Raw genomic sequence first — 15,949 nt, 5'->3', positions numbered from 1 at the left:
CTTGGAATTTTACATTTATTTCTGCCCAGTTTGCTTCTGTGTCTTGTTTTAAGGACATTTTATTTTTATTTAAAGGATTTTAGTTATTTTTCGGAGAGAGTGAGCGTGCGAGAGCACGCACAAGCAAGGGGTGGGCGGGGGGGGGGACGCAGGCTCCCCGCTGAGCAGGGAGCCCGACGCGGGGCTCGATCCCAGGACCCCAGGACTGTGAGCGGAGCTGCAGGCAGACACTTGACTGACGGAGTCACACGGGCGCCCTGTCTATTTTTTCAGGGAGAGAGAAGGAGCATCACGTACACGGGGTGGGGGGGCAGATGCGAGGGAGAGAAAGTCTCACGTCGACTCCCTGTGAGCGTGAGGCCCATCGGGGCTCTGGATCCAGGGCCCACCGACGGAGCCACGCAGGCACTCATGGTTCTCTGTTTGACCCATCGATCCGGGGACTGGGGTCTTGTCACGTCGTTTATCTTGAATCTTGGTGTCGTTCATTAAGGTAGCGGTTCTCAGGTTTGATTCCTCCAGCTTTGTGTCTAGTAAGCAAATTACTGTCCGTTGGAAGTCTGACATTACAACTGAATTTAGTATCTAACTTTACCAAGACTGACCACAGAACTTAGGTTTCTGAAAAAAAGCTTATTTAGCATACATTCTCAGAATGTGGTCTGGAGACGCTCTGAGGGTCTGTACAGTCGGCGTTACCGTCACTGAACGATCCTGCGACCTCCTCACGGGTGGTGCAGTGCCCCTGCGGGCGGCGGCGTGGACAACCAGCGCAGCGTGTGCTGCTGTACTAATGTTTCTGTAGTCTCCAGTACAACACATGTTGACAGATAAAACCCATAAAAATAACGTTTTCTGTGGTTCTCAGTTTTAAGAGTGTGAAGGAGGGTGCCTGGGTGGCTCAGTCAGTTAAGCATCTGCCTCCTGGGATCGGGCCCCAGGGGGGCTCCCTGCTCAGCGGTACTTGCTCTCTCTCAAATAAACAAAATCTTAAAAAACTTAAAGAAGGGTGTAAAGAAGTCCTGGGGTCCGTGGCTGGCTCCGTTGGAGTCTGTGCAATTCTTGACCTCAGGGTTGTGAGCTCAGGCCCCACACTGGGCACGCAGACTACTTTAAAAAAAAAAAAAAAAAAAAAAAAGGAAGAAAATTTAATAAAACAAAAAGATTGAGCTAAGAGTGTACCTGAGACCAAATGTTTGAGAACCACTAACGTAGAGCAGAAGAGTGTCCGTACCCAGTAAGAAGCACGAGGATTTTAGACCGTTGTCGACTTACTCAGAAACCTAGAAGCTCGGGGGTTCGTCTGCTGCTGAGTCAGCTTTTTTGGTGGCTTCACTAACAAGTCACAGGGCAAGTCCAGGGGTCTGCCCCAAAGGTCATCAGGGTCATCCTGTTACGTCAGTACCAGCAACGCCGTCGCCATGTCCTGCTGGTGCAGTTCAGGTTCGTCCCGCCTGGCACCAGATTCTGTGGGCGGGGCTGTTGCAGTGGGCCAGGACTCCGCTGTCTCTGAGTCGTGGGGTCCCCTCCTTGCTGGCAGGGCCCGAGCGTCCTTCTGAATAGGTCCCACCCTCGCTAAGGGTGTTACAGGCTCTGCCTCACGTGGGTCAGGCCTGAGGGCAAGGACAGTCACGGCGCATTGACATAAATTACAAGTGTCCCCAGAGAATTTCTGCAGGTTTGGGGTCCCTAAGATTCCTAGAGCATGGAGGCTGACGGCTGCGTGTGGGCTTTGGCCTTAGTAATTTTTTTAAGATTTTATTTATTTATTTGACAGAGATCACAAGTAGGCAGAGCAGCAGGCAGGGAGAGAGGAGGAAGCAGGCTCCCCCACGAGCAGAGAGCCCGATGCGGGGCTCGGCCCCAGGACCCTGAGATCATGACCTGAGCAGAAAGCAGAGGCTTTAGGAACACCAATACTCGTCACGGGGAGCCCGGCCCGTGCTGCGGGGACGAGCGCCTGCACCGCGGAACCCCGAGGGCCTCTTCTGCTGGCCGGGCCGCAGTCGTGTGCCGAGAGCCCGGCCGGGCCGCTCGGGCCGCGCCCCGACGTACGGGGGTTGGAGGAGGCGCGGTGCCCTGAGACCACCACAGCCTCCCGTCCGACCGGAACGTGCGGTCGGAGACACCCGGGAACCAGGGCCGCGCCCTGCGGTGAAGCCGCGCCCCGAGGGCCGCGCGCGGGCGCCGAGAGCGTCCCCGTGGCCCTCCCGGGCCCGCCGAAGCTCTCCGCGGCTGGTCAGGGCGCGGTCGGCTCAGATGCGGACAGTCTCCCTTTGCGCCGTTGCTGGAGCCGGTTTTCTTTCGGCCGCGGGGGCCGGCGGGCTCGGTCGGAGGCGCGCGGGGCCGGACGGGGACGGCAGCGCACGGGGACGCGGTCCGCCGAGAGCCCCGCGCGCCGTTCGCTCCCGCGGCGGCCCCCGGGCGGCTCCGAGGCGTCGCCCCGCAGAGCCGGCGGCCGGTCCCCACGCCCGCCTCTGGGTGAAGCCCGCGCTGGTCCGCACCCCCGGGGCCGCCTTCCCTCCTGCCGCCGGCGCCAGCGTCCGCGCGCCACGTTCGCGCCGGGCCTGCGGCCCCGGGGGTGAGGGCGGGAGCGGCGCGGGGCGTCGAGCCGGGTGGGCCCCACAGGCCCGGGGCCGCCTCCGTCCGGCGCGCACGGGCGGCTGCTGAGGCTCCGGGAGCCCCGGCTCGCCCGCACCTCCCCTCCCCTCCCCGCCCTGCGCCTCGGCCGGACCCGCTGTAGCTCGCGCCGCCCCCCAGGCCCCGCCCCCGACGTCGCCCCGCGCGCCCCGCCCCGTGCGCACCTCGCGGGAGGGGACGTCGCCCCGCCCCGACGTCGCTGCGTACGCGGGTCGCCCGGCGCCCGACGACCCCGCGCGCCGCCTTCCCCTCCCGCCGCGGGCTTCCGCCGGGTCCCACAGCCCCGCCCCTGCGTCGCCCCGCGTCGCCCCTGCCGGCTCCGCCGCCGCAGCCATGTGGGCGGTAACGCCCCGCCGGTGCGGGTTTGGCGAGGGGCTCCGGGCGTTCCTCCGCGGTGGCCACGCGGCTCTCCCTCCGGCCGGGGCGCGGGCCCTGCGTGGCTCCCCGGTCTCCTGCGGCAAGAACCTGCTCAAGAAATTCGCTTCGAAAACCAAGTAATGCGCCCCCAGTCCGCGCGGGGGCGCTGGGCGTGGGGGCGGTGCCCTTGTGGCGGAGGGCGACTCACGTCAGGTTGGGGGGCAGGTCGCAGCTGCGGGGGGGGGGTCTGTCCACTGTGCAGGGGGACGCTCCGCGGGGCGGGGCGGGGCGGGGCTCGCGGGGCGGGGCCGGGGCTCGCGGGGCGGGGCCGGGGCTCGCGGGGGCGGGGCGGGGTTCACCGGGGGCGGGTCCGCGGGGCGGGGCCCATCGGGGGCGGGTCCGAGGGGCGTGGTCTCTGCGGCCCGGCCAGAGCGCGGGCGCGGCGTCGGGTCGGCGGCACGTGGCGGGCAGCCCCGCTCTGGCTCGGTCGGTCGCGGCGGCGGAGGAGCTGCAGTAATGGCGCTCGTCGCTGGTGGACGCGGGTCCGGTGTCCCGCCCGCTGCTTCCCGAGAGCCGTTCTCGCGGGCCTCGTCGGCGCGGGCTCGGGGGGGTCCCGGGCGGAGGGTCCCTGCGCCGCCGTCCGCGGCCTCTCCCGCCGCAGACCGGCTTTCCGAGACGGCTTCCCGGGGGCCGCGGCGGCGGGGGGAGCAGCGTCCCGGGGTCGCACCCGCTCGGCGACCGGAGCCCCGATCCCGCCGCAGGGCCCCTCCGGGACCGCGTCCCGCCGAGCCGGCTGTCAGGCCCTCTGGACCCGGCTTCGGTCCCGCGGCCCTGGGGGTTGTGCGCGTGCCCCGTGTGGGTTGCGGGGCTCCTCGTGCTCCTGCCACGGAGCCTGCTGCGGGCGGTCGCTGCGGGCCCGGGCGGCCGCCCGAGGTCGCGTCTGTCGGGCGCACCGAGTCCTGTCTGCTCTAGGGGACGCCCCGCGGGCAGCCGCACGGGGCAGGGGTCGTGCTCCGGGGCGCGTGCGGGTCTTGCCCTGCGGGTGCGCACGTGCGCCTGGACGGGGCGTGTCCAGCCAGCAGCCCTGCCGCGCTCCGGTGGTCTCTGACCCCTGGGAGCTCACAGGTCCTGTGCCCTGTGCCACGCGCATCGTTTCGGGGTTCTGTGGTGGCTTTTCAGTTGAAAAACTTTTTTTTCCCTTGAAGTTTGTTAGAGGTGGAGCGGGCGCGGTGGGGAGGGACAGAGGCGGAAGCAGGCTCCCCGCTGAGCAGGCGGCTGGAGGGGGCTCGACCCCAGGACGACCCCAGGACCGGGGATCATGACCCGAGCGCAGGGCAGACGCTTCACTGCGGAGCCACCCAGGCGTCCCTAGAAACTGTTTTCCTGCAGTCCGCAGTGCTCTGAGAAGCTCTGTTATTGCTGGACGCGTCAGAAATGATCATCTGGGGGCGCCTGGGGGGCTCAGTGGGTTGAGCCTCTGCCTTCGGCTCAGGTCATGATCTCAGGGTCCTGGATGGGTCCGGCATGGGGCTCTCTGCTCAGTGGGGAGCCTGCTTCCTCCTTCTCTCTCTCTGCTGCCTCTCTGCTGTTTTGTGATCTCTGTCAAATAAATAAAATCTTAAATTAAAAAAAATGATAATCTGAAAGCTGGGGTGCCTGTCCCTTAGGCCTTGTCAGCTGACAAAGCAGAAAATGTATTTTTGTTAACTCTGCCCGTACTCTCGGCTGCAAAGGTCTCTGTATATGTCAGATACTCAGGGACACTGGAGTCCACCCTGATGTCCAGCCCCAGTCCACACCACAGGGCTCGCGCAGCTAGCTTTTCTTGCTTATCTGTAATCTCTCAGCGAAGCAGTGACTGCTCCCCCACCACCACCTGCTGTCCTCGTCCAGCCCAGCCAGTGCGGGGCCGCACACCCCGCGTATGGGGCTCGCCTGCGGTTTCGCAGGTGTTCTGAGGTGCTCTCTCCACCTTCGGGATGGAGGTAGACCTTGGGTGAACGTTAGAAGGTTGAACTAAAATTATCTTCTGTTTCCCCCACAGCCCCTGTTGATTAGAATTCTGAATTTCTTAGTCCTGCGGTAACATCCGTTTCTGTGCGCAAGTTTAGCCCTTTAGGCAGGATGGTGGCATCGTGCTGTTGAGTTGATTCGTATTTTCCTCCATTTGCCACCAGTGTCACCGTTTTATTTTCTCCCCATAGAAAGAAGTTTTGGTACGAAGGTCCTTCCTTGGGCTCTCACTTGGTAAGTGCCAGGCGGCTTCGAGGGGCTGCTTCAGGCTCTGGTGGGCGTAGGCGTCGGCGTCCAGAAGTGGGCAGAGCCCCAGCCTGGCCGTCCTTCCATTTCCCTATCAGGACTCTGGGTCTGCAGGGGCGGGACTAAAGACACTGCCAGTGTAAACTTTTACTTCTTAGAAGAGTTTGTTTATTTGCGAGGGAGGGAGAAAGCGTGAGTGAGCAGGGGGCAGGGGCAGAGAGAGGGAGAGAATGGCAGACAGACTCCCCGCTAAGCATCAAGCCCAACTCAGGTCTCCATGTCACAACCCTGAAGTCATGACCGGAACCAAAACCAAGAGTCGGACGCTCAGCCAAGTCACCAGGTGCCCTTTAAAAAAAATTATTCTGAAGCATCCTGGAATGCCGTCTGTGTTAGCAAATAGTAGCACGGAAACGTGCGTTTGGTGTTCGCCTCTGTGCGTGCGGATAGACCGCGAGACTTCACGTACTCAGTGGCTCTTGTTAGAAAAAGTGCGTCCTATGTTAACCCTGAGTTGTTTAAGCAGGAGAATTTCATACCATGTGAGATTGTTTCAGGTGCAGACACACGTACTGACAGTCCTTTTAACTTGGGGGGACGCGAGTCGCGTCTAGGAGCCAGGTCTGTGGACCGCAGCGTAGCGCGCTGAGACTAACGCCGGCTCTCGTTGGCCTGCGGGCCGTCCTCCCCGGCCCCTTCTCCTCGGTTAGAGCAAGTCCCGCGTGCAGTTGTGACTCTGCCCTTTCTGTTCTGCGCGGAGATGTACAAGCCGTCCCGGCTGGAGTTCCTAACGAAGAGCGCCGCGAAGAAGACCAGGAGGGACGAGCACGTGCGCCTGCGGGCTCTGAACGGCCTCCTCTACAAAGCGCTCACGGACCTGCTGTGCACCCCGCAAGTGAGCCAGGAGATCTGTGACCTGAACGTGCAGCTCTCCAAGGTACACTCGGGCCAGAGCGCGGGGACCAGGCGAGGCCGGCAGCCTGGTGCCTGGGGAGGAGGCCCCGCGTCGGTCCCGAGGTCTTAGAGCTCAGGAGCCCCGTTAAGTGTCACCCCTTAACGTAGTGTCGACGGGGTGTGCGTGTCCGGGTGTGGGGTGCGGGCACCCACAGTGCTGTTAGGTGTGCGGGGTGGCTGCTTCCGCGCCTGCCTTCCTGTGCTCTGAGTTTAGCTAGAGGGACACACGGAGGCTGAGAAGCCGCAGGTCGGGCATTTCTGATGTGCGCTCTGGGAGCGGGTCGGGGACGCCGAGGATTTGTATTGTGCGGCAGGAGCCGGTGGCCTGCGGCGAGGGGACGGGCTGGAGCACCTGCGAGAGGGGAGGGGCGTGGCGGGTGCCTGAAGCTGTTTCGGCTCCTGTCTGCCGTGTGCGGGCCAGCGCGGCCGCTGGAGGTGACCGGCGGCTGTGGTGGGGGGCTCAGGTGTCTCTGACCGCAGACTTCTCCGCCTGCCGCGTGTACTGGAGGTCCGAGGTCCCCGCGGAGCAGAATGCCAGCACGGAGGCCGTCCTGCAGAGGAGTGCCGCCCACATGAGGTGAGACGCCCTGTCCTCCGCCCGCTGGCTTCTGCTTACTTCTCCAGTCTCCCCGTGGTGCCCGAGTCTTTTTGGTTTTGAGCAAACTCTGGGAAGCGTACTCTTAAATTTCAAGCGTAATTCACATTTTCACGTGGGACATAACCTAGGACGGTGGTTCTCAAGGTGGGGGCCCAGACGCTAGGGGCTCCTGGCCGCCGACAGCCCCTAGTCCTTGCAGCTTCCTGCCACCTGCTCGCGGGGAAGAGCAGCGCAATTTTTCGCAAGGACATCCTTGGTGAATAAGCAGAAGCGACTGAGTTCATTCCGTCCTGACCCTTGGGCACGTGTCATCTCAGTGTCCTGTGTCACCGAGAGTGAGCACCAGCTCACAGCACGTGCTGGCATGGCACGGTTGCCTCGGGCAAAGGCGCAGTTGCCCCGAGCTGAAGCAGACACTCGTTTGCTGGCGGGAACAAGGGGCTCGCTGCGCCGTTTCAGATGTGGGCAGTTGGCAGACATTTCCTCTAAAACGAGCAAGTGAAACTGTCACTTCAGGGGAAACAATGGACTGTTTTGTCGCCAGTGATAAAATTCAAGCCCCCTCCCCTTTTTTTTTAAGAGTTACTTATTTGAGGACGCCTGGGTGGCTCAGTGGGTTGAGCCGCTGCCTTTGGCTCAGGTCATGATTCCAACGTCCTGGGATCGAGCCCCACATCAGGCTCTCTGCTCAGTGGGAGCCTGCTTCCTCCTCTCTCTCTACGTGTGATTTCTGTCTGTTAAATAAGTAAATAAAATCTTTTAAAAAAATCCACGTGGTCACTTAGTAAGTTTGTTATTGAAATGAACTAATGCATATTTTTCAAATTCTGAATTTTTTGTTTGTTTCTATTTATTTGTTGGCGAGAGAGAGTGAGCACACACAAGCAGGCAGAGAGGCAGGCAGAGAGAGGAGGAAGCAGGCTCCCCGCTGAGCAAGGAGCCCAATGTGGGGCTCGATCCCAGGACCCTGGAATCATGACCTGAGCCGAAGGCAGCGGCTTAACCCACGGGGCCACCCAGGCGCCGCTCAAATTCTGAGTTGTAATTTATAGTAATTTATAGTGTGCTGGATGTGCACAGGGAGAACGCACATCGACAGAAACCCCTCGCTGTCCTCGGTGATCTTGACCGGCATGAAGAGGTCTTGAGACCAGACGTCTGGAGAACTGCGGCACTGGGCGGTAGTAAAGGGTTACTCAGTTTCCTCCTCGGTTTGAGGAAATGCAGAAACCAACCAGCCAGCACTGAGACCTCGTGCTCTCCCCGCTGCTTCCTTCCTTTCTCTGCCCTCACCTCTCCCGAGTCCATCGCACTCTGTTTTTCGGAGCAGGGGAGTCCCGGTGTTTGTGCGTACTGTCTGCTTCAGTTCTCCTGACGTCTGTCCCAGGAGGCCCGAGGAGTCTCCTACATCAGCGAGCGCTCATCTGATTTTTCCTTTGTTAACAGTAACAGGAGAAAGATTTCCAACACGTGTTGGCAAAAACAGTATTATTTTCTGATTAGTTTTAGGTCATCAGAAAACCCAGCTGAACAGACCATCCCTTTTCCCGGCTCTTGTGCCGAGCTGAGGTTTTGAGGAAAGGCTTGGCTATAATTGCGTCCCAGGACCTGTTGTCACTGCAGAGAGGCTGTCCCAGCAGTGTCCTTGCCCGGCGCTAATGCTGCTGCTTCGTGTCTGTCTGCCTGCACGAGCGGCCGTGCACACGGGGCTGCGCGTCCCCCTCGGAGCCTGAGGTCCTTGGCGCGCTTCTTGGCCTTGTTGCCAGGGAATGTCCCCCGAGTGGAGCAGTGAGGCCTGGGCCCACTGTTCACGCCCAAACCACGCAGCCCGTGGGCACTGCGATGCCCAGGAGGCATCCAGGCCAACATCAGGGTGCTCGTAAGGCTCTCAGGAGTTGCGTTTGGGCAGTGACGCAGTTACGAGGTGTTCCGTATTCCTGGTGTGGTGTGGCAGTGGGCGAAGGAAGGCGTCTGGTGCTGACGTTTTCGGGTTTGAATAACATGATAGCAGATCCCTTGTTTATTCCATGAGATGAACGTGTATTTCCTTCTGCTAAACTGCACCGTCTCTCTCCAGGCACCTTTTGATGTCCCAGCAGACCCTGAGGAACGTGCCGCCGATCGTGTTCATTCGGGACAAGGGAGACGCAGCTCTGGCAGAGGTACGGCTCTGCGGGAGCTCCCCGCGAGGAACAGGATGACCGGGCGAGTCAGACAGTAGTTCATCTTCCGGTGCCGGAACGACCATGGGTGTAGTTACAAGCAGTGATCAGTCTCCAAGAGTCTAAGTGGACAGTGAGGCTCCCAGGCCCCTGTCCCGGCCAGACTCCCCAGCGGTAACCACTCCTCCTGGTCTTTAACGTTTACCACTAAATCTCTAGCTAGGAAACCACGTGTCTGCTTTTTGCCTTACAAACTGCCTTTCTCTCCGGATTTGACCTACGTTACTTACACTGAATTTACATTCTGTTAATTGTAAGTTAATTACGAAGGTTACAGGCTGTGAGGTTACGTGTGCTTTCTGGGTGGTAGTTAACGGATAGTTACTAAGGTGTGTTATGCTTTTAAAAAATTTACGAAGACCCCAGTCAGTAGCAGTCGTGATGGTATAGCAGGTAGCTGTTACTCAGCACAGGACTAAATAGTGTCTTTTTCTTCGCTTTTATTTTTTTGTTTAAAGATTTACTTGAGAGAAAGGGCAGGGGCATGTGAGCGGGGGTGGGGAGGGACAGGACGGAGGGGGAGAGACAATCCTAAGCAGGCTGCCCGCTGAGCACGGAGCCTGACTCGGGGCTCAGTCCCATGACCCCAAGATGACTACCTGAGCCGAAACCGAGGGTCAGGTGCGCAGGCGCCCCAGGACCAGGTGGTATTTAGATCCACAGAGGAAAACAAATCTAACGGGATGTTTTCATTTTTTGTTATTCGTTATTTAAGCAATACTGAAGGTATCGTACAAGTTAAACCCTTGACGAGGCGTGGTTTTCTCACGAGAAGAGTGACGTGGCCAGTGCCATCTTCAGAGAGCCGGGCAGAAGCCAGGTTATGGGGTGCGCTGGGTCCGTACGCGCACGGCACTCACCCAGGCACGGTTGGCGGAGCTGGCAGAAGGCGGTACCTCTCGGCGACGGGGAGAGCCCTCTCCCTCATGGCTGGTCCCTCTCTGGGGAGGTCGGGCACATCTGGCTCTGTGGGCGCCTTTGTAGAAAAAGTCATTGGAGGGAGGGAGGTGCAGGGAGTGCTCCAAGCACCCCAGAGCTGTTCTGTCCCTAGAGAGTGTGCTGTGGCTGTTTGCCACGGAGGCCACCTGGGCCTGCCCAGCGCCTGTCCGCCTGTGTCCTTGCTGTGTTGGGGTCAGAGAAGGTTAGGCTTCTGCTCCTCTTGTCCTCAGGTGTCTGTGTTCTGTAGTCAGAAGCAGGCAGAGGCTGCAGGGGCGTGGGGAGTCTCTGGCCGGGGCAGGTGGCTCACTGAGGGCACGGTCATGATCGGCTTGCTCTTGTATAAGTCAGGGCAACGTGTTTTGAAACAGGGGTTAAAGTCAGTCTGTAGTAAAGAAGTTTGGATAGACGCGTGCCTTTGGAATGGGGGTATTGGATGAAACTTGGAGTTCTGTACCTGTTAGCTTATTTCTGTCTTATGTTGGTTGCACACGTTGAAAAGCTGCCGGTGGTTGGAGGCGCGGGGGGCTGGCCGTGGTTGCGGCAGCTTACTCTGCCTTCTCTGGAACACTCGGGAGAGCAGGAATGAGCTCTGCCCCAAGCGTGCTCAGGGTGCCGGTGTCAGTCCGGTAAACACACGCAGCGGTGCCCAGTGGCACAGAAAACCTCACAGAGGCCGGGCTCGCCCTTCCCCCAGAGGGTTTCCACTAGTGAGCAGACAGCGGGCCAGAGAGACGCTGCAGGACCCCCTCCCTGCTGTGGGCTGAGCGGCTAGCAGCGGGAGCCGAGGGCACGCTCACACTGCTGCTTAAACTGACTGTGCCCCAGAGACGCACCCAGGGTGCCGGCGGCATGATTCTTCCGTCTGACCCTGGGTGTGCGTCAGGCTCCCTGACGCCCAAGTATGCGTCACACTCCCCGGTACAGGTTGGATCCCCGGGTACGCGTCGGAAGCCCTGGGCACGGGTCAGACCCCTGGGCACAGGTGGAGGGCGGACGAGCTCCCCTCACCTCGCAGGTGATGCAGAGCCAGGGAGGAGGCCGTGTTCCCTGCAGTTCTGTTTCCAGGATGTTGAGCCAAGTGTGGCTCATCTCTGGTGCTGGGAGTCAAACTGGTGGCTGTGTCTGGGGAAGCGGGTGAGTGGGAGGGATGTGAAGAGGCTCCTGGGCTTTGTCTCTGGAACGCTGGGGATGCCCGGGGGTGCAGTCCGCTGGGGAAGTGTCCCTCCCCACGTAAAGATGGTGTACTTCCCCGAGTCTTCCATTCCAGTCAGAGGGTTTTCCAAAGGTTCTTAGGGGCGCCTGGGTGGCTCAGTGGGTTGAAGCCTCTGCCTTCGGCTCAGGTCATGATCTCAGGGTCCTGGGATGGGGTCCCGCATCGGGCTCTCTGCTTGGTGAGGAGTCTACTCCCCCCCTCCACCACTGCCTGCCTCTCTGACTGCTCGTGATCTCTGTCAAATAAATAAATTAAAAAAAACAAAAGGTTGATCTTACCATGATTTTAAAGGGAAAAACGTAAACTCTTGAAATGCGTCAACTATGATAGTGGCTTTGTGATTTATTACACGTTTGCTTGTCTTCCGGCTGGAGAAGCAGGCGTCAGGAGAGCCCACGCGGGCTGCCGGCTCCTGTTCAGTCGGGCCTGAGCCTTCCCTGGAGAGGGCGTCCCAGCAGCCCATGTCCTGTCTCAGAGGTCGGCACTGAGCCTCCCGTCCCCGCAGCCTGAGGGGACACGTTGGGATTTGGTTGCTTTCGCATGGAGTGCTCGGTAAAGGCTTCAAAGAGACGTTTTGGTGACGCCTGATTTCCAGGCAGTGCGCAGGGATGGTGGCCGGCGTGCCTTTGTGCCCTGCCCCGCCCCTGCCCCCACACCCCTGCCCGCGGGGCCCCCACAACCAGCGGCTGTCAGGTGGTTTCTCCAGATTTCTGGAGCTCTGCAGACAGAGGCAGACACGGGCTGTATTGCTCGGCGCTGTTCTTGAGAGTCCCGTCGTTTCACGTGTAAGTGGTTCCCTACTGCTAAGTGACCCGTTCACTTTCGTGGACATTGGTCTCTTCTGGTTTTTGGCAGCGGTGAGTAAAGGTGTTGGGAACCGTGTGCACAAGGTTCATCGTCGCGTGTTTAGGTCAGTGCGTAGAAGTGGCGGGCGTGCCTGACTTTCCGGAGCTGCTGGTCGGACGGAACCGTCTGGGCCACCGCGAGCTCCCGGCAGACATCAGGAGTCCTGCTGCGTTTGTGGTGGCCTCTGGCGGCCACACGTGCGTGTGTGCCGACTCGTACTGGGGGGTATCTTGCCATGCACGTGTCTGCCGTTCTTTGTTTTGTGAGTCTGTTCCAGGCTTCGGCCCGTTCTTGAAGGTGTGCAGTGTGGAGTTGTGCAGAATGCCCGTGTGTCCAGCTCAGGTCCCTTGGCAGGTGCGAGCAGTAACCTGGGAGACGTGCAGTTAGTGCTCGTTTTGTGGCTTTGTTGTCCTGTTTCTGGTCTTTTCTGTGGACTTTTTCTGGTTCTGCTTTTCACGTTTCTGATTTTTATTGGCGCGTCCTCGGTTTGTGATGGCACTTTGTGCTGCTGTGGAATGGCGGGCCCTGGTCCCGGACCGGGCTCTCCTGGGCGTGCCGCACCGCAGGCTGGGGTCTCGGGCGCGCGTCCTGGGTGTGCAGGGCGGCGGGTGAGGGGGTGAGCTGCCCTCCGTGTCCAGGGAGCTGGGCTCTGGGCACTGCCCCGACCAAGGAGAGCTTTCATTTCCACGGAGTCCCCTCGGCCCCTGTGGAGCTGGGAGTCACGTGACTGTGACTTTATCGCTGGGCCGGGAGGCTTTCTTTCCGCAAACACAGATTCTGTGGCAGAATTGAACTGTCCTGCACTTCCTTAGGAATTAGGTATTGGAGCCAACGCTTACCTGACTGTTTCAGAAGCTCGATGTTCGCAGCTCTAAGTGCAGTTTGAAGAAGGCTCCCGTGGGTCGTCCGAGAACACGGGACGGTGCGTGGTTGTGTGTGGAAGCACCGCCGGGAGGTGTCGGCCGAGGCCCGTGTCCGAGCCAGCACGGCGCGGCTGCACGTGGCCCACCAGAGCCGGGCGCGGGTGCCGGAGCGGGGCGGTGGGGCTCACCGGCGCACCCTCTGTCCCTCCTCCTCAGGTCGAGCGGCTGCTGGCTGTGGCTGATCTGGGACCCCGGGATGAGAAAGACGACTCCGTGCAAGACGACGTCGGGTACGTGGGGCCGTGACCTTGGTTCTTCGCACAGATGTCCGGGTGTGGGGCTGCGGTTGCTGCGGCAGGTGCGTTACGCCCTCCGACCCTGCCCGGGCCCCCAGCCTGTAGAGGCCCGTGGCCGTTCCCAGTAGCAGCAGCTGCGTGGTGGCTGGGAAGGCCTCTGGTCGCCGCAGCGACTCCTCAAGGGAGGGCAGCTGGCCCTCCCTCAGCCTCTCCGTCCACGCAGCACGGTTTTCTTGGGTGCACTGTGTCCTGCCCTAGCACCCAGGGTCCGGGAACACGTAGTGGGCTCTTCGCCTTCTGCTGGGCGAGGCCTCCAGGGAGCCACAGACGGTCGTGGCTCTGGAAGGTCTGGTTGGCGGATCGGTAGGCGGGTGGGTGGGGGCAGCGCTGGTTTTCAGTCAGGCCTCCCGGTCTGAGAAAGAGACGTGACAATCGAGCTGGGGGCTGTCGCAGGCGAGGGAAGAGCTCCAGCCGGCGCTCAGCCTCCGCTCCTTAATACTGGTGCCTCCGCGTCCGGGGTCCTGTCGGGATCTCGGGCGGGGTCCCCAGGCTCCAGCCTCAGGAGCAGGAGGGAAGGCCCCAAGCCCTGGGGAGCCCGGCCTGTGGGGGTGAGACCTTCTAGAGCTGATCAGGAAAGGGGTGAGAGGCATGACTTGGCCAAATTTGGGTTTTGAAAGGGTCATCCCAGGTCAGATATCTTCCTTTGGTTTCTCGGGGAACGGGCGGGGTAGATGAAAACGCTGCAGCTGCCATTCTGTGACCCGGCCCCACACACTAGCCGTGTCTAAGCGGGGAGAGAGATGGAAAACCCGTCTCGTGGAAGGCCTGTGTGGGACGGTGCTGGCCTGTCCCGCCCGCGGGCTCCAGCAGCACTGGCACAGGGGCTCTGGGCCGGGGAGCCCAGTGGCCTACGGCCCAGCTTCCCCCGGACGCGGCAGCCCACTGGCAAGTGGAGGGGGAGGGGAGGAGCAGTGGCCCTCGTCGCCTCTCATGCTTGACCGGGAGCCTCTTCTCTCTCCAGCGGCGCCAGGGCCTGGGACGCTCCTGCTCCGCGAGGCACCCCGACCTCTGCCACGTGCTCAAGTCTGTGTGGGATCGATCATGAGGCGCTCAACAAACAAATCATGGAGTACAAGAGGAAGCAAGGGCACAGGACTGTGAGTCCTGAGGAGTCGCGGCTGACGGCTGATCTGGCGGCGGAGACGAGAGAGGGGAAGGTGGCAGCCACACCCTGTGCAGATGGGGATCTCTGCCCCAGGAATCACCTGCTGGGGGCGGCGGGCGGCAACCCCAGCCCTGACCTGGGGGGCCCCCAGGGTGTGGACAGCAGCCCCAAGCAGCAGGGCAGGCGGCGGCCAGGGGCAGAGAGCGGGGCGTGGGGAGGGGGTGGGCCCTGAATGTCAGCCGTGCTGGCAGAATGCAGGGCTCCACGGGGGCTGTGCTGCCCCCCACACAGGTGCACTTGGACCTTGCATTGAGAAGGGCGGTGGTCGTGGGAAGCGTGGGACAGTCTGTCAGCTGGACGCCGTCGGTCCTTCTCACGAGTGCCCGCACGGGCGTACCCTGCTCGGATGTGCCAGGGACTCGTGGGGACTCGAGGCTGTTGTGCGGCCCCCGCGCATGGGTTCGTGGTTGGGACGGCCGAACATCGTCCCCTTGTTGGCACGGGTGTCCGATCGTGCCCCACACGTCATGCTCACGGTCGGTGTGCCGAAGGATGGCCCCACGTCCAGTTTCCCTGGGACAGGAGCTCCGTGCTGTGCCCTGTCAGATGTGTGCTGTCGGCAGGACGTAGAATAAATCCTTACCAAGTCTTCCGAGTGCAGGGCTCCTCCCTTCCCCAGGTGTCCTCAGTGTCAAATGCTGATGGGCTGTCCCCGGAGCTCGCACAGTCAGACTCGCGGGAGTGAGACGGGGCGAGGACGCTCGTGGCTTGGGGCACATGACTTGCCCTTCTGTGCCATCCCCCAGCCGTGCCATCCCCCAGCCGTGCGGGCACGCCCCCCGTGCTCTGTGTGCAGGCAGGTGGCACCGGGAAGTGCTGGCTTTGCCCGCAGAGTGGCCCCATGGAAGGGACACGTCACAGGTCACAGGCAGGACCACCTCCGGAGCGCTGGGCATGGTGGTGTAGGGGTGGGTTCTGCGTGAGCCCACCCGTCCCGCGGCACGCAGGTAGCCACGCCTAGCGAGCGTTTCACTCGGGAGTGCGCTTGCTGACGAGACTCCCCGTCTGCCCTGAGAAGACACGTGCTGCACCTGTCTGAGAAGACGTGTGCTCGGCTCTCGTCAGGTGAGCTGGGCGGCAGACCTCGAGGCGGCCGCCTGGAGAGGAGAGTGGGCCGCGCACCGTGTTTCCCCGGGGGCGGAGACGTGCCGCGCCGCGCAGGGCTCCTCGGGGAAGCCCCGGGCCCGGTCAGGACGCAGAGAGAAGCCGGGGCTTCTGCGGGAGTGAGTGGGCTCGGGAGCGTAGTTTCAGCAGGCTCCGGGCTGGGGGGGGTGCGGTGCTGGGCCTGGGGGACGCGGGGCAGAGGAAGTGCTCTCTGGCGTGCAAGAACCAGGTAAAGGAGGGGGCTGGAGCGTGGGCTCTGGGTTGGTGGGTTTGTGTGCACCAAGGTGATCTCTGGGCTCAGCTGTTCACTGTCCCTGGGAGGGTGGGGGCAGCATCTCCCGCCAACAAGGCCCCCAGGATGTTAAAACATTGCAAACACGGAGCGTCAGAAACTAACCCAGGACCCTGCGGCGCCCAGCAGCCTGCTTACTGA

General features: G+C 61.4%; 1 protein-coding gene across 2 annotated transcripts; it reads left to right on the top strand.

The window, feature by feature from the left end:
* Positions 1-2,924: 2,924 nt before the first annotated feature.
* Positions 2,925-15,000, top strand: RBFA (ribosome binding factor A). 2 transcript variants are annotated; one of them, XM_044242764.1, is made up of 7 exons: positions 2,925-3,134; positions 5,202-5,244; positions 6,017-6,193; positions 6,675-6,787; positions 8,886-8,970; positions 13,108-13,181; positions 14,209-15,000. In XM_044242764.1, exons 1-7 carry the CDS (start codon positions 2,974-2,976, stop codon positions 14,582-14,584), a joined length of 1,029 nt encoding a protein of 342 aa, XP_044098699.1. In that variant the 5' UTR covers positions 2,925-2,973; the 3' UTR covers positions 14,585-15,000. The 2 variants fall into 2 exon arrangements, with proteins under 2 accessions (XP_044098699.1, XP_044098700.1); XM_044242765.1 differs by lacking the exon at positions 2,925-3,134 and having other exon boundaries at positions 4,569-5,244; positions 5,967-6,193.
* Positions 15,001-15,949: the final 949 nt, after the last annotated feature.

The sequence above is a fragment of the Neovison vison genome, chromosome 3 (genome assembly GCF_020171115.1).
Source record: "Neovison vison isolate M4711 chromosome 3, ASM_NN_V1, whole genome shotgun sequence".
Taxonomy (NCBI): Eukaryota; Metazoa; Chordata; class Mammalia; order Carnivora; family Mustelidae; genus Neogale; species Neogale vison.
This window is presented reverse-complemented; position numbering and strand designations above follow the sequence as displayed.

What these genes read in the sequence shown, in the direction of transcription:
- RBFA (XM_044242764.1), top strand. Translation starts at nt 2,974, where the DNA reads ATGTGGGCGGTAACGCCCCGCCGGTGCGGGTTTGGCGAGGGGCTCCGG. An exon ending in AGGAGTGCCGCCCACATGAG is followed by an intron (nt 6,788 to 8,885) that starts GTGAGACGCCCT and finishes GTCTCTCTCCAG; the next exon opens with GCACCTTTTGATGTCCCAGC. An exon ending in GAGACGCAGCTCTGGCAGAG is followed by an intron (nt 8,971 to 13,107) that starts GTACGGCTCTGC and finishes CCTCCTCCTCAG; the next exon opens with GTCGAGCGGCTGCTGGCTGT.